Here is a 27842-nt window from a genome sequence, read left to right as displayed (position 1 = left end):
CTGTCTATTTGTGCAGCAAGTTTTAATTACTTACTGCACTGAACAAAAAAGTTTGAGGAAGGCTGAAGCTCATGGCACCATATTGCCTCATCTTCCTCACTTTTTCTTTTCCTTGGTTCTTTGTTCCGTAGCTCAAAGTTCCTCAGCTGTTCCATTGTCCAGGCAGAAATACTAGCACAACTTTCTCCAACCACTGTGCAAGCCAGAACTGATGGAAGTTGTAGTTCAAAATGTCTGGAGGGCACCAGGTTGGGGAAGACTGTTCAGTCCTATCATTGTCCGAAGAAATACTTGGTCCTGAAAAGATTATACCTTTTCTACAAGATTTGCGAAGCACTTTGTAGTCAAAATTGCTTGGAACTATGCTGAAAGCTTATTGGGAGAAAAGCAATGAGAAACCTAGACAGCATCTTGAAAAGCAGAGACATCACCTTGCCAATAAAGGTCTATATATTTAAAGCTATGGTTTTCCCAGTAGTGATGTATGAAAGTGAGAGCTGGACCATAAAGAAGGCTGATTGCCGAATAATTGATGCTTTTGAATTATGGTGCTGGAGGAGACTCTTGAGAGTCCCATGGACTGCAAGAAGATCAAACCTATCCATACTCAAGGAAATCAGCCCTGAATGCTCACTGGAAGGACAGATCCTGAAGCTGAGGCTCCAGTACTTTGGCCACCTCATGAGAAGAGAAGACTCTCTGGAAAAGACCCTGATGTTGGGAAAGATGGAGGGCACAAGGAGAAGGGGGCGACAGAGGATGAGATGGTTGGACAGTGTTCTCAAAGCTACCAGCATGAGTTTGACCAAACTGCGGGAGGCAATGGAAGACAGGAGTGCCTGGTGTGCTCTAGTCCATGGGGTCATGAAGAGTCGGACATGACTAAAAGACTAAACAACAACAATGCTGAACGATGCCAAAATTAGTTCAGGCTTGTTGGACAGCAATGGAGCACTGCCAAGTTACAGACTGTGGATGTTGTTGCAGCCTGGCGATGTGAGCAAGAGGCTTGTAATTGTGAACCTGACTGCCTGCCCATCATGGCTGGTTAAGTCTAGTAAGAGGTGCTTGACAGGATGGATCGAGGGAGTGGTTAATGCCACACTATGGGAGGAAGTTATTCCTGCCACTTTGAAAAAGGCGATGATGCAGCCCCTCTTGAAGTGGTTCTCCCTAGAGGAAGCAGGTTATCTAAACCAATCAGAGTTTCAGTACCAAAACAGCCTTAGTCACCTTGATTGAAGACCTTCTCACAAATCTTCCCCACTATGTGTTGTGTTTCAACTGAAAATCCTAGTGATTATATCTAACTTTGTTTTTTTTTATATGTATATATGCTTTTATTGGTTGAAAACTTTGTAACAAAAATGTACAATAGATGTTATAGGCAAAATGAGAAATAAAAAATAAACAATTATTCATACTTGCTTTGTGTATACATTTGTGATTAAATTATACAAGGATTCCGATCTTCCCCTTGTGTTCCCGAATTAAATTCCTTAAATACACACTTAGACTTTACTTTAACTTACTATCAGTTTTATTTTATAAAATTATCCTAATTGCACATTGAAGCTCCATCAAGACCTGCCAACGGACTGATCTTTTGACAATGTTCTTTTACATAGACTCTGTATGTATCCCACTCTCCGATAATTTTTTCATCTGTAACGTCTCTTAGCCTTGCTGATAATCTCACCAGTTCGGTGTACTCTCTTATTTTGTTTTACCAGTCTGATTTAGATGGGATATCTTCTCCCTTCCAGCCTTTTGCGATTAGGATTCTGGCAGCAACTGTAACATACATAAAGACTTTCCTGAACTTTTTGGGGGATTTCATTACCCATAATTCCTAGCAGGAAGCTTCAGGGTTATATCTAACTTTGCATCTCTATGTCTAAATTAGCACCAGGCCATGGAGAGACAATGGGATCCTCTCTCACTGCTGCTGCCACTATGGGCAAACTCTGGCTCATCCTCCACCCCGAGCTCAGTGGCAGCAGCACTGGCGGATCAAATCAGAAGCTTTCATAATTCCGGGACTATGCCTGGAAAATCAGGGCACTTGGAGGGGATGTTCTGATACTGAATCAGACTATTGGTTCCACTAGTTTAGTGTTGCCTACACTTTCTGGCAGACGCATGTGGCGCTGTGGGTTAAACCACAGAGCCTAGGACTTGCCGGTCAGAAGGTCGGCGGTTTGAATCCCTGTGATGGGGTGAGCTCCCGTTGCTCGGTCCCTGCTCCTGCCAACCTAGCAGTTTGAAAGCACGTCAAAGTACAAGTAGATAAATAGGTACCACTCTGGCGGGAAGGTAAATGGCATTTCTGTGCCCTGCTTTGGTTCGCCAGAAGTGGCTTAGTCATGCTGGCCACATGTCCCTGTACACCGGTTCCCTCGGCCAATAAAGCGAAATGAGCGCCACAACCCCAGAGTCGGCCACGACTGGACCTAATGGTCAGGGGTCCCTTTACCTTTACACTTTCTGGCAGTGACTCTCCAGAATTGCAGGCAGGGGACATTCCCAGCCCTACCCAGGGGTGCTGGGGATAGAACCTGAGATCTGCATGCCAAGAAGATGCTCTGCCACTGTGCTACTCCCCTAAAGGGCCCAGAAAGCAGATGCCAGTTAAAGTCGTAGACAACGCTGGTCTAAATGGATAAACAGTCTGACATGTTGCAAGGCAGCTTCCTAGACTCTTAAAAAAAAAAATTCACCAGGGCTATATTCCACTCCAAGCCAAGCTTTGTTTTATAATCTAGTTCTTACTATTTTAAGATACTTGGGCAGTTACAGGAACAGGCTGTTAGTTTCCCTAGAGGAGAGGAGATGGGTTATTGTTAACATTCCTCCGTATTGCTTAAGGCCTCTCTTGTGAAAGAAAAAGCAGAACCGCCAGGCAGGCTTAGTCGCCAGAAGTTTTGAGACAGACAGACAGACTGACGACGGCTCTTCCTGGTTCTAAATTGCCTTCTTCTCCCAGAGGAGGAATGTTTTCTTCGCTGCTAGTTGCCGTGTAGCTTGAGCGTTTCTCCCAACATGAAGGTAAGGCAATCATTGAGCCAATTTCTGCAGATGAAACCCAAGTCTAATGCAATATTCATTTACGCAAGGCATATGGATGCAGAACTACCAGGATGTAAGGGGGGGGGAGTGTCAATGGGGACATGGTGAGTTGCAATAACTGGAACCTTTAAATTCAGCCACACAACTTTCACAGCTTCTTGCCTTTGAGTTCTGCCTGATTTGGATGCGATCCTAACCCCATTTACCTGGGATTTAGCTCCCTTGCAGTCAATACAAGTCGCTTCTGAGTAGGCATGGTTAGGCTTATGCTGTTATACTTGGAAAATCAGTCCAAATGTGAGCCAAACAATAATCCAAGCCTTTCCTTCCTTCTTTTAGGCCCTTGGAACATTCGTTCTGATGGCATTTGTGGGCTCCTTTCCTGCTTTTTCAAGGTGAGCGGTTCTTTGGCACTTTGAAAAAGGATGAGCATATATATTCAGCATCTATTTTCCCCTGTTCAGCGGTAGGGCTTGAGTAGTTAGTATAAGTTTAGGATTGAGGGTGATCTTTCCTTCTTCTTATCTAGGTTGCCAACTTTTTTCTCTCTCTGGTAGGGCTCCTGTGCATTTAACAGCTGCACGATAGGCAGAAATTCAGCTGGTATAAACAGGTAGACAAAGGCTATTGCAAGGGAGGGGGTGGAAACACAAACTGAATTCCTGCTTTTAATGCAATTGTTAAAGGTAGAAGTCCTGGACATTGACGGCTGCACAAAAATTAGAAATTCAAATCTGTGATTTCCACCACCCTGCAAGAGCTCTATGGGGGGGAAAGAACCCCATAGCTATTGCATGTGCAATCTCCATATGAGATTTTTCATATTAAGATAGAATCATAGAACCATAGAGTTGGAGGAGACCTTGTAGACCATATCTTCTCACTCCAACATCCCTAACAGATCACATCTACACTTATACTACTTTAGCAGTCACGGCTCCCTCCAAATAATCCTGGGAACCATAGCTTTTAAGGGTGCTGAGAGTTGTCAGGAGACCTACAATTCCCTGCAAACAAACCACAGTTCCCAAGATTATTTGGCAGAAGCTGTGACTGTAAAAGCATAACAAGTGGTACCACTTCAGTTTCTTCAGAATAAACATGCTTTGATACCTGCTGCACATTTCCCAATGCCAGGAAGCGCTGCTGTACAGTGGCACCTCGGGTAACATACGCTTCAGGTTACATACGCTTCAGGTTACAGACTCCGCTAACCCAGAAATATTGCTTCAGGTTAAGAACTTTGCTTCAGGATAAGAACAGAAATTGGGCTCCGGCAGCACGGCAGCAGCAGGAGGCCCCATTAGCTAAAGTGGTGCTTCAGGTTAAGAACAGTTTCAGGTTAAGAACGGACCTCCGGAACGAATTAAGTACTTAACCTCAGGTACCACTTTACTTTTGTAAAATCAATTGCTGGTGAAGCTGCAGCAACCACTGGCTGTGCTGCTTCAAACTTCCATATGATCTGCTACATAAAAAGCATGGCCTTGTGCAGTAACAGGAGGGGGAAGAGCTGTGGCCAGGCAAGCAGAGAACTGGAGCAGCCCAGCAGCAAGGCAAGAAGAGCAAATGGCTTTTCTCAATACAGTCTTATAGTGGGGATAGCAATCTTCCTGCACCTCCATTAATTCTCTGTTGACCGTAGGACGTTGTCCTCCAAATCACTGCCTTCCCACACCTTCTCCTATATCAGTCTGGATTTTCTCTTACCAGGGATACTCCAAAAGGAGAGGGAATGAGAAAATCTGGATTGAGGAAGGAGAAAGTGTGGGAAGGCAGTGATTTGGAGGAGAACCTCCTACGACAAGGAAGAATTGATGGATGCACAGGAAGCTTACTATTGGCATCATATGACCATATGCATGAGCCTCTCATCAGCAAGATGTGCAGCCCAATAATAATAATAATAATAATAATAATAATAATAATAATATTTATACCCCGCCCATCTGGCTGGGTTTCCCCAGCCATTCTGAGTGGCTTCCAACAAACTATTAAAATACAATAGTCTATTAAACATTAAAAGCTTCCCTAAACAGGGCTGCCTTCAGATGTCTTCTAAAAGTCTGGTAGTTGTTTTTCTCTTTGACATCTGGTGGGAGGGCGTTCCACAGGGCAGGTGCCACTACCAAGAAGGCTCTCTGCCTGGTTCCCGGTAACTTGGCTTCTTGCAGCGAGGGAACCACCAGAAGGCCCTCAGCGCTGTACCTCAGTGTCTGGGCTGAACGATGTGGGTGGAGACGCTCCTTCAGGTATACTGGACCGAGGCCATTTAGGGCTTTAAAGGTCAGCACCAACACTTTGAATTGTGCTTGGAAACGTACTAGGAGCCAGTGTAGGCCTTTCAAAACCGGTGTTATATGGTCTCGGCGGCCGCCCCCAGTCACCAGTCTAGCTGCCGCATTCTGGATTAGTTGTAGTTTCCGGGTCACCTTCAAAGGTAGCCCCACATAGAGTGCATTGCAGTAGTCCAAGCGGGAGATAACCAGAGCATGCACCACTCTGGCGAGACAATCCACTGGCAGGTAGGGTCTCAGCCTGCGTACCAGATGGAGCTGGTAAACAGCTGCCCTGGACACAGAATTGACCTGCACCTCCATGGACAGCTGTGAATCCAGAATGACTCCCAGGCTGTGCACCTGGTCCTTCAGGGGCACAGTTACCCCATTCAGGAATCTTAACCACATTTACTCAGAACTTTCTCCCAAGGAAATGTTCATAGGGCAGTAGCAGCACAGGGTTGCAGCCAATGCTACTCCTTCTCAGAGTAGTCTCACTGATATTAATGGACATGATTAACTTAGGTTTGTTACCTGGATCTGCTCTGAGCAGGACTGACTATAACTCATAGTTTATATAGGGACTAGGTTGGAAGGGGCAGTGCTGAACAGGATGATTGAGATGCAGGCCATCCACTAACTCTGGGATTCCTCAAGATTACATTGTTATGGAGGAAATCAACAACTTTTCAAAACAGACAACTACAAGATCAAATGGGAATCTTTCAGAGACCTTCCTGCAGATGCTTGTGATTGAACCTGGGAACTTCTGCATGTTCTTTACCATTGGGCCTATGGTCCTTCTCCCAATGTTGAAACCCTGACAACATTTTTCTCTCTCCCCATATAAAATCCAACAGGACTTCTCCAGTTGATTGCAGCTGGAATCCATTTGGTCCTTGGTCAGAATGTGACGGCTGTACTAAGACTCAGGTGCAGTATAAATGTGTGCCATTTGTACGCTACTCGGGTAGTAATAATAATAACAACAGCAATCTTGTTACCCAATATTTTACCCAATATTACCCAATATTTTGTTACCCAATATTTTGAGGATCATATGTTTATTAATAATCATGAATTAATTGCATTATAGAGGTAATTTGTTGATTTTAAGTGATGGTTACGGATGAAGGTCTAGGACAGGAATGGGCAGACTTGCGTAATGCACTTAGTTCTTTTATTAATACTCCAGTATCTACCAACCAGAACCAGGTGCAAATAGCATATACTTAAAATTTTAATGACACATATACACACACATGGTGCTTTGAAGTACATCCTGAACCCTAGGGGATTTATTTTCAGCACCAGAATAGAACTCAGCTTAACCCTTTCATGGGAAATCCTTTTAGCTTTCCTTCATTTCAGCAGTCTTGCTGAGATGGGAAAATCATTTTGTTATTACTATTAAACGACTAAAAAATTGGAAACCCTGGCCAATCTGCTGCAGATCTCCCAAAGATCTACCAGTAGATTGCCCACCCTTGGTCTAGGGCACAATCGTTTGGGAAGTTCTCCTGCTCAAGTGCCTTGGAATGGGAACTGCACAGCAACACTGCTGAGCTTCTGCGCAGCCTGTTATTTCAAAAGGGTTTCCACAGGAGAACTTTCCAGAGGATCGTGCCCTAGATAAGGGGTTCCCAAACTGTGGTCTTCAGGCCAGCAGGTGACCTAAAATGTATCTGTGGATTTGTGGTTTAAGATGGGAGATGGTATATCCATCATATTAAATTGGTGTTTGATTGTATTTTTGTTGTTTCTTTTATTTCTTATATTGTATTTCATGGCAATATGAATCCACAATTACATGTTAAGTTGCAATACAATGAAATACAATATATAATTGGGGAGGGGGAATAAAAATACACTTAGTATCGTACTACCACAATACATTAAAATTGCTACATTGGGCAGAAAAACCATTACAGGGTCCAGCAAGAAAACACTCTGCCATTTGCAAGTGGTCTGTGAAGAGAAAGATTGGGAACTGCTGCCCTAGATCTTCTTCTGCAATCATTGCTTAAAGTCATTCTTCTCCAATCACTACAGGTGCAACCAGAAGTCCTGTTTATGAGCATTCATTCACTTATTTTGACTTGGGAAGGTTAAATGATGCTGGCTATTTGAACATTCATTCTGATTTGTTTGTGGGAAGATTAGACAACATTGTGTGATGGGTAGCTCAGTTGTTACAGCAAGAGACTCTTTAATCTCAAGGTCGTGGGTTCGAGCCCCATGTTGGGCAAAGAGATTCCTGCATTGCACATAGCTGTCAACTTTTCCCTTTTCTTGCGAGGAATCCTATTCGGAATAAGGGAATTTCCCTTAAAAAAAAGGGAAATGTTGACAGCTATGGCATTGCAGGGGGTAGGATTGGATGGCCCTTGTGGCCTCTTCCAGATCTATGATGCTGTGATTGTGGCAGAGCAAGTGTTATCCTACACTTTCCAGTGCATCTTCCCCTACAAGGCCTCTCTAACTGTGCAAAGTTAATTTGCCAGTACAGTGGTACCTCGGTTTTCAGACACTTCCGTAGTCAAACGTTTCAGAACTCGAACACCAAAAACCCAGAAGTAAATGCCTCAGTTTTCGAACTCGCCTTGGAAGTTGAACAGGAAATGCAGCTTCCATTTTGAGTTCTCAATATTGAGGCTTCCATTCTGAGGCTTCCGCTTTCAGTTTTCGGTTTTCAAATGTTTCAGAACTCAAAGGGACTTCCGGAACGGATTACGTTCAAAAAATGAGGTACCTCTGTATGTGATTGAATCCCACCTGAAACACCCTATATTTCACACCTCAATCTTATTTATGTTTACTCATAAGTAAATCCTACTGAGTTAAGTGGGACTACATGTGCATAGGATTGCTGCCTCACAGGGCAATCTTATGTGTGCCTATGTAGGCACAAGTCCCATTGTGCTCAATGGAGCTTACTCCCAAGGTATAGGATTGCAACCTCAGCTAGATAAACTACACTACTTTAGCTTTCCTATATTGATTAATTTCCTCGCATCTGAGTTCTCTAGCAGAGGATATATAAATCCAGGAACAGACAGCCTATAAACCAAACCGCTGTTTTTCATTTGCTGCTGATGTGGCCAAATAGAACCGCCTGTTTCCCCCACAACAATAACTCTCAAATTAAAATGCAAATTATTTCCATGTTTATATTCTTCACTGGTTACTTTTACAAGATTCATTGCCTGAGTGGCTGAAATGTTCCTCGATTAAGGCAGCGCCAGTGAACAATCCAAGTTTTCTTACCAGATTATTAGTTAATTTTCTCTTTAAGCAAACTCCCACACCATAAATGGTGAACATGTGGTCTAGCAATACAGAGTTTTTGGCCTACAGTAACCAACACAGGGAAACTTAATAATGTTTTCTGCTTGAGTGACAATTTGAAACTGGGTTTCTCGTATCCAAATACAACACTTCTGAATATGCGGCAGTATAAAACACACATGGGTACGGTTGCCAACTTTTAAACCAGGTCCTACTCCTACGCCTTACAACAGCAGCTTGTTCTGCAGACAGGTGAACATGTGATGTTGCCAGTGACGCAATTAGGACTGCACTCTGGGGATGAAATTCATGGCCCTACATCTGACCACTGAGAGCGGCAGATGATGGAGATAGAGGCAAAAAGGCCCAGCACTGACCTACCTGCCTCCACAGGAAATTTGTGACATTCCCCTTTCTTCGAAGGGCACAAATTCAGAGCTAACATATCATCCCCCTTACCCCTAAGAGCACCACCGGAACCTACCTCTAGCCTAAAGGATTGCTTTTTGGATTTAGATTCGCAGACGGACCGTAGCAGTTTATGGGCAGTTTGGTGGACAGCCATGTCCAGGAAGTTCCTTTGAATCCCGTCCTTGTGTTCCTACGAGAGGGTGCCCAACAGAAGATGGATGTGGCAATCGTTTTAGATGTTCATCGGGTACGTTGCTTCAAGAATCCAACCGACCTGTTCTTTGTCCTTTCCAACTCTATAATTCTATTATTCTATGACTGTTTCACAGCAGAAGCCGATAGGACCAAAAAGGGGGAGATATGGGAAGGCAAGTGTAACTCTTCATTATGATTTTTACTATTCATACAGAGACAGAGAGAGAGTTCTTTACGCAGGGTCTCTAGAGGGACTCACAGTAAATGACTTCTACACTGGTAAATAACAGAACTCTCAGGCATCAGATAACAGCACATAAATATTGTTGCCTGCACCCCAATCTCTGAGCTTTGAGAGACCCCAAGAGTTCCAGTGCTTACCCAGGGTACAGTTTCCTTGGAATGAAGGTTAATGGACACTTGATGTCTTTAGGATATATGGTTTTATTTACACATATATACAACTTGAGGATAGGATAGAAGGGCTCACTACACTCCAACGGACCTTGCTTGCCCATGAGGTTTCCAGAGAAGCCCCTAAAGGGCCTGCCAAGGAGATTTGCCTTGTCACAAAGGACAAATAACTAATCCAGAAACTTAGTGGGAGGCGGAGGCTGGCTTTCAGTCTCAAATACCAAACCAAAGCAACCCATCTCACAGAAAGAAAATTCCAAGACACTTGAAGAAACATGGAGGAGTCTCAGAGGAATCAGTTCTGTTCTCTAGGTGGGTGCAAGAGTTTTTTCATCGTTCCTGTGTTACCTGTCTTTATGGCCATAGGGCAGTGCATTAGCAAATCTTTGGTGTGCAATGGAGATCACGACTGTGAGGAAGATGGCGCTGATGAGGACCGATGCGATGAGATCAAGACAGTGTGTGAAAACACCAAGCCACCTTTGAAGCCGCCTCCTAATGTAGAGCTCACAGGAGCAGGGTGAGTTCTTTGTCATTCTTATTCATTTTGTTGCAATGATTATTGGTTATTTATGAGGAACAACAACATTTAGCTACTATATAGGGCGAAGCGTTTATGTAGTTCCAGGTCTTCAAAGTATTTCGCATCCATTGTCTCGTGGCCATATGGTTTATCTTTTCATGAGCATTGTAGCTTGGACAGGCCATTTGGAATTTGTTTTGGGAGGTCCTCAGGGAGAGAGTTGCTCTTAAGGGGCCCTCCTCCCAGAGCACGAGGGCCATTTCTTTCTTGCCATTGTTGTTGCTACTGCCCATTTGCCTGTCTCTCCCTCTGAGCCTTACCTTCCTTGCCTTCTTCAAAGAGAGAACAAGGCCGTCTTTAGCATATGCACCACCGGGGTGCAAAGATCCGCCCAGCACCCCCAAATTAACTTTTATTGAGCTTTTTTTTTGGGGGGGGAGCTAAAGTTGTTGACCTTTTCTGGGGGAGGGGGGAAGCCAAAGTTGACCTTTTTTTAGGGGGGAAATCACTCATCTGTAACAACAATGCAGTGTGGGGGGGGGCTGCTTTTGTTTCCTGACTCATCAGGAATATTTGATGCTACAGAGTAACAGAGCGACCGGGGGGGGGTGGGGGGTGGGACTTTCGCTCCATTGCTTTTCACTGCCGCTGCTTGAGAGGGACCAATATACATTTGGCACCCCCCAGAATTCAGCTCCCGGGTGCCCTGCACCCCTTGCACATCTGGGTAAAGACGGCCCTGCAAGGCACGAAGAGGTTGCTACTGCTGCTCTTGTCACTGCTTGCTTGAGCAGCTACAGCAAGGCTAGGAGGCCCCTGAGCTCCAGAGGCATGGTCCTTGCGTGACCATGTAGACTTCTGACCAGAAGTGCCATCTTCTCAAGTTGATTGTGGGGGCCCACCAAGACATCCTGACGTCACACATGTGATGTCATGGGAGGGGGCAGAGTTGAACAGCATGCAATAATTACCTCAGCTATTCTTACAAAACACACGTGGGATAGGCCAATATAATAATCCCTATGTTGCAGGTAATGGGACGCAGGTGGCGCTGTGGGTTAAAGCCTCAGCGCCTAGGGCTTGCCGATCGAAAGGTCGGCGGTTCAAATCCCTGCGGCGGGGTGCGCTCCCGCTGCTCGGTCCCAGCGCCTGCCAACCTAGCAGTTCGAAAGCACCTCCGGGTGCAAGTAGATAAATAGGGACCGCTTACCAGCGGGAAGGTAAACGGCGTTTCCGTGTGCGGCTCTGGCTCGCCAGAGCAGCGATGTCACGCTGGCCACATGACCCGGAAGTGTCTCCGGACAGCGCTGGCCCCTGGCCTCTTAAGTGAGATGGGCGCACAACCCCAGAGTCTGTCAAGACTGGCCCGTACGGGCAGGGGTACCTTTACCTTTACCTTTATGTTGCAGGTGGGGGAGGTATACCCTAGCACCTCCCTGCAATGGCTCATAGGAATGGTCACAATGAACTACTGCTGCTATTCCTTAGCTCTCGGTGGATTTACCAGAACTTCAGCATAAATGGCAGGTGATTATTTCAAAGCAAATAAATTACAGGCTTTATGTGTCCCCGTGGCCTTGTTGGTGACCTCAATTCAGGCTGAACACAGGAGGAGAAAAAAGATGCAAGGAGATTGACCATTGTTGTTTGTCAAGTTGCATTAATTTTACCTGGAAATGTAACATAGCAGGGGCAGTTGCCATAGAGATAAAATGCATTAGAATTATCAGGTGCTTGCTCTTTTCTGTTGACACACTCCAGGGGAAACATTTTGTTTTATTTTCCCTGATGTAACTTGCAATGGCAGGGATTTGCATCGTAGCTCTGCCAGTACAAAATCTCATTACAGAGTGCCCTGTTCTTTGCATAATTTAGTTTTGGAAGTAGTCTGCTGATGTATGCTAACATTTAGTTAACAACTGATGTTTCTAAATCCTGTGAACTTTGCAATCTGTGTCCTGACTCTGATTGGTTGCAGCTTTGACGCTCTTACGGGTGAGAGCAGAGGTGGAGTCATCCATACTAAGAGCTTTGGTGGCCAATGCAGAAAAGTGTTCAGTGGAGACCAGAGAGAATACTATCGGCTGAGTGACAGTGTCCTTGCTTACACATTCCAGGTGTGTTTGATTGCTTGTTTTTCAGTCACAGTATCATCTGAGGATAGGAACAGAAGCAGCCCACTGGCTGAGCGGGGGCAGAACTTTAGCATCCTGGCAGCTGGGTCTCTGTTGCCTATCTGGCAAGGAGAAGAGTTTGGTGCAGTGCAAACACACTGGCAAGAGAGCTGGATTGGCTCAGCTGGTGCATTTACACCTTGTTGAACTACTTCCGCTATGCTCCTCCTGGCAACCAATAGCAATGCACCTGAGAGCCAGTGTGGTGTAGTGGTTAAGAGCGGTAGACTCGTAATCTGGTGAACCAGGTTCACATCTCCGCTCCTCCACATGCAGCTGCTGGGTGACCTTGGGCTAGTCACACTTCTCTGAAGTCTCTCAGCCTCACTCACCTCACAGAGTGTTTGTTGTTGGGGAGGAAGGGAAAGGAGAATGTTAGCCACTTTGAGACTCCTTCGGGTAGTGATAAAGCAGGATATCAAATCCAAACTCCTCCTCCTCCTCTCCTCCTCCTTCTTCTTCTTCTTCTTCTTCTTCTTCTGTATGGAAGCTAGTGTAGTGCTTCTGTCCCACCCTGCAAACTGCTTCTAGACAGGAACATAAGAAGCTGCCCTATACTGAGCCAGCCCGTTGGCTCATCTAGTTCAGTTTGTTCTACACTGACTAGCAGCTGCTCTCCATGATTTCAAGCAGGGCTCTCTCTCAGCCCTACATGAAGATGCTGACGTCTGAATCTGGGGCCTTCTGCAAGCAAGCAAATTCCCCACCACTGGTATACGGTCTTTCTCGGTCTACTTCCAGTCGGAGTCCATTTTTCATGTGTTCATTCACAAGTCTATGCCAGCTCATTTTCTCAATTTAAAAAGGACCGAAAAACTTTAAATATACTCCTCACATGTTTTTTTTTTTTATTATGGATTTTGTGATTTTGTTGTTGTTGTTGTGAATTGCCCTAAGATCTACGGGTATTGGGTGGTATACAAATAATAATAATCATCATAATAATAGGTATACAAATATAAATGTTTTATCTCAATGCACACATTTTAAAAAGCACTTTATTCTGCAGTATGCATTTTGGGTATGTTTTTAAAGCTAAGAACTGTATTGCAATGTAGAATGTGTGAAACCCATAGCATAATTATTTTAAGATCCAGTGGTGATGTGAATTAGGTTGGTTTGCTTAAAAATACAAGTGGAACAACATTTTTTAAAATGCAAAAGTGTGTTGGGGGAAGCAAGAATTTACATTATCTTTAGGGTTCAGGTTGAGCTATACTGCATGGACACAGCGTTTGTCCACACTTTCCAGGCAGAGGTCCACAAATGCTCCGTCTCTGAGTGGTTTTTTGACCTTGACTTTCCCCACTAAAACCTACTCTTTAAAGCTGATTCGGAGCAGTCAGTTTGGGTTTTCTGTGGATGGATGTTTACTCCAATTGAGCTTTAAAGAGCGGTTTTTGAAGGGAAAGCTCCAGAGCAAAGAGAGGGGCTTGGAGACACAGCTTTAAACTGTGGGCTTTGCCTGGAAGGAACAGAGGAAAGGCAACTCTGAAGAACCTGCAGTACATCACAATAACTTTAAAAAGGAAGCATGTATCTGGCAGTCATGACAGAATTGCTGGGGAGGGGGACAGGTGCTTTATAATACACTAAATTTGGTGTAGTTTGTGGATTTTTAGGTTTAATGTTTCACACACAATTTTGGGTGGCATGAGTTAAATTTGTACATTTCCTCAAGAAAATAGCTAGCATGGAGGTACCTAGTATCTGGGCTGAGAAACAATATAATTGCCAATATTTTATTTCTTTCTAGAGAATTTTATATATAGATACCTTTTGCTTCTTTTTAATAGGTGACCATTCAGAATGACTTCAGCGCTGAATTTTACAACAGTTCCTGGGCTTATAGAAAACACACAGAGAGGCTTGCAACTGGAAAAAATTACCGCCGGGAAGAAAAAAATACAATTGAAAATAGCCATTCAAAGGTACCCAGTGTTCTGCATAATTTCTTGCAAGCAATTTTCCCAAATTTAATGCATTTTTAATATTATTTTCACTATTTGTGTGCTTTCATACACAGTGTCTACTAATATACACAGTTATGCCTGCATTCTGTTTTACACATCAAATTCACATCAAAATGTGAATAGAACTGAATTTCTTCCCCATCCCTCATCATCCATTACAGCAGTGGTTTTCAACCAGTGTGCCATGGCACCCTGGGGTGCCTTGAATGATGGTCCGGGGTGTTGTGTATAACACTGGCCCTCTTTCCTCCTATCCCTTCTCTGATGCCCTCTTGCATCTCTGCCTCTCAGAGGCTTGCACAGCTGTTTGTTGCAGCAGCCCTGGCTACAAACTCCACAGTAAATGGTGCCTCTGGGGCTGGCCAGGGGGTGTTGGTTGCCAGGAGCTGAGGCAGCCTCGGGGCAGGTGGAGCAGCTCAGAGACTCAGAGACCCAAGCAGAGCAGAGAGGAGAGGAGGCTGAAGAAACACTCCACAAGGGAGGGTGTTCGAAAAGAGTGAGAGGCTGCCAGCTCTGCAGGCAAGGGGTGATATAACAGAGCTGCTGAGCCCCACAGGGGTGCCACAGAAAGAATGTAGTTGGTCAAGGGAGCCGTGGACCCAAAAAGTTTGAAAACCTCTGCATTACTGGATCAGGTAGTTTGAAATTTCAGTATTTCCCTGTTTGCTGAGCTCTGACACCAAACAGCTAGCCAGCATGTGGAATTCAGCAGTTAACAAAGAATTCTTTATCCAGGAGATATCAGCTGTAAATTGCTCTTTTTATAAACACTTTCCTACTATTGTGAAAACAACTGCCTGAGTTCTATATATTTTTTGCTTTCCTAGAGTAATCTGCTCATGGTTATCGAAAACAGCGTGGAAGTTGCTCAGTTCATCAATAAACAGCCGGAATTTCTAAATCTTGCTGAGCCCTTTTGGAAAGAGCTTGCTAACCTTCCCACCTTCTATGAATATAATGCATACCGAAGGCTGATTGAACAGTTCGGAACACATTTCCTGCACTCTGGATCTTTGGGAGGACATTACAAAGTTCTGTTTCATGTTGCTTCAGACAGTGCAAAAGCACAAGGTAGTGTACCGGTGCACTCATTCCCAAATAGTAAAGGAGTGAGGTAAAGGTAAAGGGACCCCTGACCATTAGGTCCAGTCGCAGACAACTCTGGGGTTGCAGCGCTCATCTCGCTTAACTGGCCAAGGGAGCCGGCATACAGCTTCTGGGTCATGTGGCCAGCATGACTAAACTGCTTCTGGTGAAGCCAGAGCAGCGCACGGAAATGCCGTTTACCTTCCCACTGGAGCGGTACCTATTTATCTACTTGCACTTTGATGTGCTTTCGAACTGCTAGGTGAGCAGCAGCAGGGACCGAGCAACGGGAGCTCACCCCATCACGGAGATTTGAACCGCCAACCTTCTGATCGGCGAGCCCTAGGCTCTGTGGTTTAGACCACAGTGCCAACCACAGTATGAAGGAGTGAGTTTGGGAATAAAATGCATTCTATTCTTGCATGCAAGCAGCAGAGAAACCCCAAAACATTATTCTCTGTTTATATGAAATGTGGAGGAGCCCTTAACCTAGTAAGCAAGAGTAGAATCTAGTTCTAGTACACTTCCAGACTGTCGCTGTTTTGCCGGTGGGATACAATGGTGTAAGGTAAAGGGGACCCCTGACCATTAGATCCAGTCGTGACCGACTCTGGGGTTGCGGTGCTCATCTCGCTTTATTGGCCGAGGGAGCCGGCGTACAGCTTCCAGGTCATGTGGCCAGCATGACTAAGCCACTTCTGGCGAACCAGAGCAGTGCACGGAACTGCCGTTTACCTTCCCGCCGTAGCGGTACCTATTTATCTACTTGCCCTTTGACATGCTTTCGAACTGCTAGGTGGGCAGGAGCAGGGACCGAGCAACGGGAGCTCACCCCCGTCGAATCCCCATCACGGGGATTCGAACTGCCGACGTTCTGATCAGCAAGTCCTAGGCTCTGTGGTAAACCACAGCGGTGTATCAGCCATTAAATTTACTCTCTGTTTTCCCACTCCCTCCCACCCCCAGAGGACCCTCAGAATGTGACTATACTCTTACTTCAGAATATACTGGTTGGAGTTGTTGCTACAAGAGCTCAGACCCCCTTTAAATCACTGGAGTCCTTGGCGTTGATCCTGTTTCTTACCCCTATTAGCTGTATGATCCACAGATCTCCTGTTACAGGCTGCCACTGGTATATCCAAACCTGTTTTTCTCCTCCCACCTTCCTTTGGATGCTGCTGTCACTCATCATTTTTACCTGATTTCCTCTCCCTCTTCCAGAGTCTGGGATACTTACCTCTTTTGTTAGCCTTCCTCCCCCAAGATGGTAAAAGATTCATGCAGCTAGCCTATGTAGGTTGTGACACTACCCATCTAAATGGCTATTCATCTGCGTCTTCATCTACTAATATAGGTGATGTCAGCATCTTCATCTCTGCTTGCTAGCTGATTTCTGGCAAGTTGTGCTTGGCCTTGATGGAACCAGAGACTGGAGTCACCTGTTGATGGTTCCTTTACAGTTCTGTTTGAGACCTTAAAAAAATGTGTAGGCTGCCTTGAAGCCTTTCGCTTAGGCAGAAAGGTGGGGTGCAGCTCTTATTAAACAAGCAAATCAGTAAATAAATCCATCTTGCTTAAGAAATTCCAAGGTACCTTGGGACCCAGTTCTGTGGGACATTTTCCTGCACATTGGAAATGATTGCATCGATTGTTCATTGATCATCAAGGCTAATGCCCATTTCTTGGCCTAGGTTTGAGCATGCTGGACATGCACAAATGCACTTCATCAGGCTGGAATTTTCTGTTCGTAAAGAAGAAGAAAACAGAATGCAACAAACTAGATCAACTGCTGAAACAATCTTCAGGTAAATAGTGGTGTGTGTGTGTTCTTGGAGAGGCTTCCTGATCAATAGCAGTCGTCCGGCTTAACCGATTGGAATGTTTCACTAAAGCAAACAGGAGCCTGCCAGTCCTACTGTATTCAGCTTCGCAGCTTCCTTGTCTCCAAGGGCACAAAGAGGCAGAGCAAAGAGCACATGGGGGCCCTTCTCTGAAGGAGTTTAAGACTGCTGGGGAAACAGGTGGACGAGGAGGAGATGCAGGGGGAAGTGCGAGGCTCTGGCAACTGCTTAACCGAAGCCAGTCTTGCTGTAGGTTTCTCTGTTTGTATTCTGTTTCCTTGAGCAAAGAATCAACTTGACTGCTTGTCTCCGAGTCTCTGTGCTGACCTGCAGCTGAACCAGCCCTGACCCAATGATGGCCCCTAACCTGGTGTCAGGAGTTCAGCCTACACTTGAGTACTTGACTAGGTTGCTTGACTAGGTCAGCCACTGGCCTGATCCAGAAGGCTCTTCTTTTATGTTCTTATACTATACAGTCGTATGTTGGAAGTCGAACAGAATCCGTTCTGGAAGTCCGTCTGACTTCCAAAACATTTGGAAACCAAAGCTCGGCTTCTGATTGGCTGCAGGAAGCTCCTGCAGCCAATCGGAAGCCCCGTCGGACGTTTGGGTTCCAAAGAACATTCGCAAACTGGAACACTCACTTCTGGGTTTGCAGCTTTTTGGAGCCAAAACATCTGAGTACCAAGGCGTTCAGGATCCAAGGTACAACTGTACTTAATTTATATGTTCTTAAGACCATTTAGATGTCAGTTGTACGTGCCATGACACAACTGTTTGACAATATAAAACGCTTGTTTTTAAAAATGCTGCACTCTTTTTGTGCTTCCAGGTACCAGAAGCAATCAGATTCGAGCTGACCCGTTAGTAGAGGGAGGAAGTCCCGGAGCTGTAGCTGGGCTAAGCTACATGGACATAAATGATCCTGTGGCAAATACACAACGATACTCCTTCTGGGCTAGATCGGTGTCCTATTCTCCTAGAGTCATTAAGCAAAAGGTAAAACTCTGATTTGTGTGATTTATTTTTTTTATTAGATGAATCATTCTCACACAGTTAAATGCCAGGGATTTTTAGCACATGAAGTGGGAATATGCTTCTGAATACCAATTGCTGGAAGCCAGAGGAGGAGAGAGAGCTCTTGTGCTAGAATGCTGCTTTTAGCTGTTCAGCCCCTGTGAGAACAGGATGCTGGACTAGATGGGCCATTGCATTGACCCAGCAGGGCTATTCTTATGTTCTTATCATGCTTTTTGTCATTGTTTCCAACCTTCAAATGTTGATCTCATCTTCTGCACAGAGCTTACACACATACCACTTGCATGCTGCATGAACCCTAGAGATAGGTGCAACTGTTTCAGCTACTCTCATTTTTCCAGTCTTACATTCAGTTCTCCACAAAATACCTCTTTATATGTTCTCCCAAAAATTAATCAGTGTTTTAGTGCACATTTATCCCAATGTAAACATTTTTGTATGCCTAATTTTGCCTAATAGACACATTTCTGCAAGCAATTTCTCCTAATATAATGCATTTTTGCATTATTATTTTTTAAAGAATGCTCACAATTTTATGCACACTTCCCCCCAGACATGTGCATTTTTCTACATATTATTTGGTTGGAGAATGGCGTTGCAAAGTTCAGAGACGTGCAAATTTCAAAGGATAGTTTGGTTTCAATTTGCATCTTGGTTTGGGAGTTGCGATTTTTTTTTTTTAAATAATATTTTATTGAGATTTTTAAATACCAATGCAAAATTAGTAAACAATGTAACATATTTCATAACATAGTTTCATAACTTCTTTGGACTCCCTCACGTCTCCCACTCCCACTTACATCATTATAAATTTTTGCCAGCAATTTATCAACTTGTTTGCGTTCTTATGTCCCGCTCATTTAAATATAATTAATAATTCTCCAAAAAAATTATATTTTCCTCAATCTCACTTATCATCCTAATTCCAACTATTTTAGTGATGCTCAATTGTTTGTGATCTAGCATCCTTATTAACATTCAACCAAATTACAATATTTTTGTAGGTAAATCTTGAATTTCTTCCAATCTTCTTCAACCCTCTCCTCTCCCAGGTCTCGGATTCTGCCGGTCATCTCAGCCAGTTCCATATAGTCTATCAGTTGCATCTGCCATTCTTCCAGTGTGGGTAGATCTTGGGTTTTCCAATATTTAGCGATGAGTATCCTTGCTGCCGTTGTTGCATACAAGAAAAAAGTTCTGTCCTTCTTTATCACCCTCTGGCCGACAATACCCAGAAGAAAGGCCTCTGATTTCTTAAGGAAGGTATACTTAAATACCTTTTTCAACTCATTATATATCATTTCCCAGAAAGCCTTCACTTTAGGGCACGTCCACCAGAGGTGAAAGAATGTTCCTTCATTTTCTTTACATTTCCAACATTTATTATCAGACAGGTGGTATATTTTGGCAAGTTTAACTGGGGTCATGTACCATCTATATATAATTTTCATTACATTTTCCTTCAAAGCGTTACAAGCAGTGAAGTTCAACCCAGTGGTCCACAACCTTTCCCAGTCATCAAACATGATATTATACCCAATATCCTGTGCCCACTTTATCATAGCCGATTTAACCGTTTCGTCTTGTGTGTTCCATTTTAACAGCAAATTATACATTCTTGAAAGTACCTTAGTCTTAGGTTCTAACAGTTCTGTTTCCAATTTCGATTTCTCCACCTGGAACCCTAACTTTTTGTCATTTTTAAAAACGTCTTTAATCTGAGCGTAGTGTAACCAGTCTCGCACTTTATCCTTTAATTTCTCCAAACTCTGCAATTTCCAATTGTCTCCATCTTTTTCTAGTATTTCCCAATATTTTGGCCATTTGGCCTCCATATTGGGTCTTTTTCGGGCCTTAGCTTCCAGAGGTGAAAGCCACCTTGGAGTTTTGTTTTCCAATAAGTCTTTATATTTTGTCCAGACATTAAACACTGCTTTTCTGACAATATGGTTCTTAAAGGCCTTATTGATCTTAACCTTGTCATACCATAAGTATGCATGCCAACCAAAAGCGTTATTGAAACCTTCCAAGTCCAATACGTCAGTGTCTTCGAGAAGTAGCCAATCTTTTAGCCAGCAGAAAGCTGCGGCTTCATAATACAACTTTAGGTCTGGCAGGGCAAAGCCCCCTCTTTCTTTCACATCTGTTAATATCTTAAACTTAATTCTGGGCTTTTTGCCCTGCCAGACAAACTTAGAGATGTCGCTCTACCACTTCCGGAAGCACTCCGTCTTGTCCACAATCTGCAGTGTTTGGAACAAAAACAACATTTTTGGCAATACATTCATCTTGATAGCAGCAATTCGGCCTAACAAGGAAAGTTTCAATTTTGTCCAACTATCTAAGTCTCTCTTAATTTCTGACCAACATTTTTCATAGTTATCCTTAAATAGACTCAGATTTTTTGCTGTTATGTTTACCCCTAGGTACTTTACTTTTTTAACCACTTTTAATTCTGTCTCTCTCTGAAACCGTTCTGACTCTGTATCTGTCAAATTTTTTTCCAACACCTTAGTTTTCTGTTTGTTTAATTTAAAACCCGCCACCCGACCAAAGTCTTGAATCAATTGTAATACTCTTTTCGTACTAGATTCTGGCTCCTGCAGGGTCAAAACTAGGTCATCTGCAAAAGCTTTAAGTTTATATTGTTTCGCTCCGACCTGAATTCCTTCCACCAACCGGTCCTCTCTAATCATATTCAAGAGCACCTCCAGGACCGAAATAAAAAGCAAAGGGGAAATGGGACAGCCTTGTCGTGTTCCTTTTTCAATTTTAAACTCTTCTGTAACCACATTGTTAACTATCAATTTGGCCTTTTGTTCTGAATATATTGCATCAATCCCATTCTCAAAACCCCGTCCCACTCCCATTTCTTTTAAATTTCCCTTCATAAATTTCCAGGAAATATTATCAAAGGCCTTCTCCGCATCTATAAAAATTAATACTGCTTTTGTATTTATATCTGTTTGCAGAAGTTCCAAAATGTCAATAATGTTCCTTGTATTGGCGAACAAATGTCTACCTGGGAGAAAGCCTGCCTGGTCCTTGCGGATTACTTTATTTAGAACTTTTTTGAGTCTACTTGCCAAAATGTCTGCAAATATTTTGTAATCCACATTTAAAAGAGAGATGGGACGATAGTTCTTAAGTTGTGTCTTTTCAGCTTCCGATTTTGGTATCAATGTGATAAAGGCTTCCTTCCACGATTCCGGCGCCCTCTTCCCCTCCAAAATTTCATTGCTAACCTCCATCAATGGTTGTATCAAGTAGTCTTTTAATGTCTTATAATACTTGGAGGTCAACCCATCTGGCCCTGGAGATTTGCCCAGTTGCATGTTCTGAATGGCTTGTTCAATCTCTTGTCGTGTTATTTTACAGTTCAGGATTAATCTATTTTCTTGTGACAATTTTGGTAGTCCATTTTTTTCCAAAAATTATTTAATCTCAACCTCATCTTGCAGCCCTTGAGTGTATAATTTTTTGAAGTATCTCTGGAAGCACTTTCTAATGTCTGCCGGGTTCTGAATGTTTCTTCCTTCAAACTCTAGATTTGTAACTGTATTTAGTTTTTGTCTCCTCTTCAGCTGCCAAGCTAGCAGTTTTCCACATTTATTCGCCGATTCAAAAGTTTTTTGTTTCATTAGTTTAACCTTCCACTCTATTTCCTGATTTATCAATTTAGAATATTGAGCTTGATAAGGTTTAATTTCTCTCAGAATCGGCTGTGACTTCGGGTTTGATCTTAACTTCTTCTCTAATTCTTTGATTTTCTCCAAGATCTTATCTTTTCTCTCATTTTGTATCTTTTTCTTTACAGCATTCTGTTGTATCAAGAACCCCCTCATCACAGCCTTACTTGCATCCCAGATAATTCTTTTTTCCACCGTAGTGTTCATGTTTATCTCGAAGTAATCCTTCAAGGCTTTTTGGGCCTTCTTAATAATCTCCTGATCTCTAAACAAGTTGTCATTCATCTTCCATCTAAAGGAACCGGTTGGTAATAGTGTCATATCCATCTTTACTGCGTTATGGTCGGAGCAGGTCTTTGGGCAGATTTCCACCTTTCTGGCCTTGGGTGCCAGACCTCTAGATATCCATATTTGGTCGATTCTTGTCCAGGTCAGCTGGGCTTCAGAGAAAAATGTTCCCTCTCTTCCCACGGGGTTCTTTGTTCTCCAGATGTCAATCAGATCCATATTGTCTGTCATTTCAAAAAAAGTCTTTGGTAGTCTGCCGTCTTTTGTGACGTTTTGGCTTTGTGACTTATCCATGTTAGTTGATACGACCCCATTCATATCTCCCATCACAATGATGTTGTTGTAGTCCAGATAATCCAACATAGTCTCATGCAACTTCTTATAAAATTCCGATTTCCCCTCATTGGGTGCATAAATTCCTAATATCAAAAGCTTCTCTCCTTGATGCTGTATCTCAATTGCCAAAATTCTTCCATGTTCATCTTTAAATAAAAATTTAGGTGACAGGCTCTCTTTTGCATATATCACCACACCTCTCTTCTTTACTCTGTCTGAAGATATAAATTCCTGGCCAAGTCTTTTATTTATTAACACTTTTCTATGGAGCCTAGTCACGTGTGTTTCTTGTAAACAAATAATGTCCAATTGTTCTTTTTTTAATATATGAAATATTTTCCTCCTTTTTTCCGGGATGTTACAGCCATTTATATTCCAACTCAAAAGTTGCAGAGACATCCTGAATAAATCTGGTTAATTTCCTGGGGGTGGTATCTTATTCACTGGATCTTCCGGTTCCGAAGGTGCAGGTACCGCCGGTGCTCCAGGCCCAGGAGGTAATTCAATTCCTTTTTGAAGGTCCTCTCCGTGTGCAATCAGAAATTTGTCTCTATCTTCCAATGTTCTGATTTTGACCTTCTTCCCTCTGAAGGTAAAGGATAATCCTTGAGGAAATTCCCACCTGAAGATAATTGAGTTGCTCCTCAACAGTCTGACCAATTCCAAGTAGGCAGATCTAAGATCCAACAGTTGTTTAGGAATGTCTTTATAAATTTCAATTCTTTTGTCCAAAATGTTCAGTGACTTTTCGTAGTGTAGGCCCAAAATCTTATCCCTTTCCTCCTTTGATCTCAATGTTATCAAACAATCTCTGGGCTTCTCTTTCTTTGCCAGTCTTCCAAGCCTGAAAGCTGATACAATTTTAAAGTCCTTTTCCTCTAAATTCCAAAACTTGGAAAATTCTTTGGTCAAAAACTCAGCTAAGTTGCCTTCTTCCGCTTCTGGTATCGACCTTATCCTTAGGTTACTCTCCCTATTTCGCAATTCTATCATAGAGAGATAGGTCTGGTGTTCACCTACTTGTTTGCAGAGTGGTCTTACCTCTTGTTCTAAATTTCCAAGTCTTTGGCTAGTATCCTCAGCCAATTTCCGATTTTCTACTGTGGCCTCCGTCAGTTCTCCAATTGCTTGTACGTTCTGTGATACTTGACCAGTTAATCTATTTAGGCATTCTGTGTTTTGGTCAATTTTAGCTGTTTGTTCGTCAGCTTTCTTATCCAAAGATTCCACTCTCTTATCCAAAGATTCCAATTTTTCATAAATTTTCTCTAATATAGAAGCAGTTGCTCCTGAGGCCATATCTTCCAATTGTAATTGCTCAATTTCTCCCTCCCCTGCTTGTGGCAGAGAAGCAGCTTCTTCCTCTGAAGGCAGAGTAGGTACAGATGATCTACGTGTCTGTGAGGCTGAAGTTAAAGTTGTTAAAGTTGTTTGTCTGGTTTTTGGTCCCTTTTTTCTTGCGCCACTCATTCCAGAGTTATCTAAAAGTCAAGGTCAAGCTGAGTTGTTCCCATGAGAAAGCAACAGCCCAGATGTTAACAATCAAACAGGAGGCCGGGAAAAGGAAAGTAAAATGATGTCACTGTTATAAATCCCAAATCCTCTAGGGGGAGCTTAAAATGTCATTAGGAAAGAGATCAGTTCTGGTAAAATTACTAGAGTCAAGTTTAAAATCCAGGAACCTTCAATAACAAATTTTAAGCAGAGTTAATATTGGCAGTCACAATTGTTTCAGACAGTGCATGCTGGTATTCCAAATGTTACTTCAAAGTAGCAAGTCCAAACTCCCTCAGATTGTTGCAATTTTTAATTCAAAGTGACCAAATCTGCAAACTGACAGCTCAGTTGCTCAGGCAGCTCCAACACCTGGGTTTCTTACTCAAATTATATTTCCAATAGAAGAAAGGTATCACAATGCAGATAAAGAGCATAAATCAAATGCTTAAAGTCCTTGTTTGCTTACAGGAAAATTCAATGGGTGCTCAGATCAATTAAGTTAAAAATTTCTTTCTTTGCCTCCACTCCTCCAGCTCTTTGCTTTGAAGTTCAGTGACAGCGGAAGACGGACTTCCTGTTTTTACGTCGCTCCGCTTTCAGCCAAATTCAGTAGTTTTTAGTCTCAGATTTTATAAAGTCCTTCTTTACTCACGGGTTGTTGCTTTTCCGAATCAGAAGTTTTCAGGAAGAGAGGTCAGCGCTCACCGGCAGCAGCAGCGCGGCTTCACTCCGCGGATCGCGAAACGACTCACAGGGCCGCTACCCCCTCCACGTTCCGGAACCCCTTACGGGGTTCCTTCAGCGCTTTGGGGGTCGCTTCTGGCGCCCACCGAGTCTCAAGACCACAGGCTCTTGCTGCCTGTGGGTTTCCAAAGTGGGTCTCCGCTTCGCCGTAGCGGACGACCCAATTCCGCGGAGCTTCCTCCTCACTAGTGGAAGAGGACCGCCATTACCGTTCGCGCCGCCTCCGGAAGTCTGGGAGTTGCGAATTAGATCGGCTTGCAGTTAATGCAAACTGAACCAAATTTCTCCCTCATCCCTAAGGTGTGATCTGGTGCACTGCAAAATGCAGGCTTCACCCATCACACACAGAGAGCTTATGTGGATATCATGTGTGCATTCAGAGGCTCTGTTTTTACAAAGGAACAATAAATGCTTGGGTATCAGGAGCAAGGCAGTGGGCATGATGTTGAGCATCCTTGAGTCGTGACCATCTGAGAATGTCTATTGGCTTCTTAATAAGTGCAAAAGGAGGACTCCTACAGGAAGGCATCCTGAGAGGCTTATGCCTTCAGTTCAGTATCACTGAAGCAGCTCTACCATCACTGTCCCTGACATGGCTACTGCCACCCAGAGCTAGACAAGACTTCCATTTAGTGTAAGTTACTCATGCCCACTTTTTAAAAAATCAAATAAATCTCCTTTCTTTTTCTCCTTCATTGCAGTTTCCCCAAAAAACGCTATTCAAGTGAAAGGAAGTTGCTGCTGAGCTTGCTAAGTCAAATAAATCAAATAAAAGCAGAAATCCCTGTGAGCATTGTACCTTGTTTGCGAGTTAATTAAGGTCCCTATACTCAGCCTGAGCATCTAGTTTGCTCGGATCCAGTGAGTAAGCAGAAATTTCAAGATGTCAGATTTAAGCAAAGCAATTCAGCGTTATTGCATTTGGCATAATTAAGATTCATATGCACAATGCTTGCCAGCTGTGTAGCCCACATGAACAAGTTTGGTTAGGTCTAGGCATCACACAGCAGACATTATCCTGGGTGACTGGCTAATTTCATCTAATGAATGAAACACGCCCCTCCCCAAAAGACAAAACCTCAACAGATGCACAGGTCAGTACTTATTCGCCTGAAAACACGGCCCACTTTTTTCATGATGTATCCGCCAAAATTCTAGTTACAGGTAGGTAGCTGTGTTGGTCTGCTGTAGTCAAAACAAGATAAAAATAATCCTTATTGGTATGAGCTTTCATGTGCATGCACACGAAAAGTGTATTTGAAGAAGTGTGCATGCACACGAAAGCTCATACCAATAACTAACTTAGTTGGTCTCTAAGGAGCTACTAGAAGGAATTTTTTTATTTTATCTGCCAAAAGATTGACTTGTTTTAGATTATGCAAAGAAAAAAAGAATGTAAACCAGGTTGAGGCATACACGCCACATGCAATTTTAATTCTTAAAGGGATTCCACTGGCAATTAAAATAGTTTTAACTACTGATTATTTGGGGCTGTTTAGTCATTATTGTTGTCTTTCAACTGTTAATTTTGCTGCTGTCCTTTTGGAAGTTGCTCTAGAAATATGTCAAAAGGCAAAGATAAAAAAATAATTAAAAATAAACAATAGAAGTTTTCCACTGTGATGTCCAAGGAATGGTCTGAGGATGCTCAGATTCTTTGTCACTCTTAAGCAGGTCTGAACCTACTCACCTCTTGAGCGAAATACCACCTGAAAGCCCTATTATCACAATCGTAACAAATTAAGTTCGTTTATGTCCCACTGATTTTAACAGGCATGTTAATCACACAGGACTGACATGTATTAATGTTGGTTGCGTTGAACATTGCTCTTCGTTTCTCGAGGCAAGAGTAGCATTAATACTGTGCCAAAATCTGGCCTCCAAATTCACAGACGTTTTCTTCCCCTGCAAAAAGAAAATAGGTTTCATTTTCCCCCCTGCCTAATTCTCAGGGCAGTTGAGAATTCCTTTAAAATTTCAGGGGTTTTGAGTGTACCCCTCATCATTGCAAGGTGGCTAGGCATGGGGGAGGTGTTTCTGCTTTCCAGTAAAGATCGGACCAGCACTGTGCAGCCTCCCCAGCTGCCCACACTTACTGATTAAAAAAACAACAACCATGGGAGGAATTGCCTCCAGGTGTCTTCTCCTGGGTTTTAATTGAAACATGTGCACCTTACTCAAAAGTAAAGGAAATTCAACAAAAACCCCACACGTGAATTTCGTTTTCTTTCCCTTTGAATAATTTTTGAGTGCAATTTTCCCCTCATGGAGAAAAAAATGGGGAGCCAAGTAGAATGTAAGAAAAAAGTAATGTTCTTTGAAAACAAACAAACAGTCGGACATGTTAATTATATATATATAGCTCACACCACTGTATGAGTTGGTGAAGGAGGTCCCTTGTGCATCCGTCAAAAGGCATCACCTGAAACGAGCCATCGAAGAGTACCTGAGCGAAAACGATCCCTGCAAATGCCGCCCGTGTCAAAATGGCGGCGAGCCGGCTGTTGTGGAAACTCAGTGCCTATGCTTCTGCAAACCGTATACTTTTGGAGCAGCTTGCGAACTGGGAACTCTTGTGCAAGACCAGCCAGGCAAGTCATTTCTCTGCTGTTTTAGAGTAGAAGTGTTTAAAGCAGGTAGTGCAACGTGTGGACACTACAGGCCCTCCCCTAATGCACACACACACATGCACACATGATGTTACTGTGATTTGAAGTTACTTAGGGCTTATCCACACTACATTTCTCCCGCAGCTTTCCCACCCCCAGGGAAACCTAATATTTCAGGCTTCCTCAACCTCGGCCCTCCAGATGTTTTTGGCCTACAAGTCCCATGATCCCTAGCTAGCAGTACCAGTGGTCAGGGATGATGGGAATTGTAGTCTCAGAACATCTGGGGGGGCGAGGTTGAGGAAGCCTGTGATATTTAGTGCTGACTTGGAGCAAACAGCAATGGGGTTTTCTGCCAGTTGCCTTTTTGTTCTGATTTAGTGCTAAA

General features: G+C 43.3%; 1 protein-coding gene across 1 annotated transcript in view; it reads left to right on the top strand.

Moving 5' to 3' along the window:
• Positions 1-2808: 2808 nt before the first annotated feature.
• The window catches only part of C7 (complement C7), a 41897-nt gene continuing 16863 nt past the window's right edge, over positions 2809-27842 (top strand). Inside the window, exons 1-11 of the mRNA XM_079994800.1 lie at positions 2809-3048; positions 3409-3464; positions 6209-6281; positions 9153-9294; positions 10023-10176; positions 12158-12296; positions 14150-14284; positions 15154-15397; positions 17104-17217; positions 18086-18252; positions 27208-27436. Of these exons, the coding sequence (XP_079850926.1) occupies positions 3043-3048; positions 3409-3464; positions 6209-6281; positions 9153-9294; positions 10023-10176; positions 12158-12296; positions 14150-14284; positions 15154-15397; positions 17104-17217; positions 18086-18252; positions 27208-27436 (1459 nt within the window). The 5' untranslated portion in view covers positions 2809-3042. The remainder of the gene's footprint in view (positions 3049-3408; positions 3465-6208; positions 6282-9152; positions 9295-10022; positions 10177-12157; positions 12297-14149; positions 14285-15153; positions 15398-17103; positions 17218-18085; positions 18253-27207; positions 27437-27842) is intronic.

Source organism: Podarcis cretensis, assembly GCF_951804945.1.
Source record: "Podarcis cretensis genome assembly, chromosome: 11".
Lineage (NCBI taxonomy): Eukaryota > Metazoa > Chordata > Lepidosauria > Squamata > Lacertidae > Podarcis > Podarcis cretensis.
This window is presented reverse-complemented; position numbering and strand designations above follow the sequence as displayed.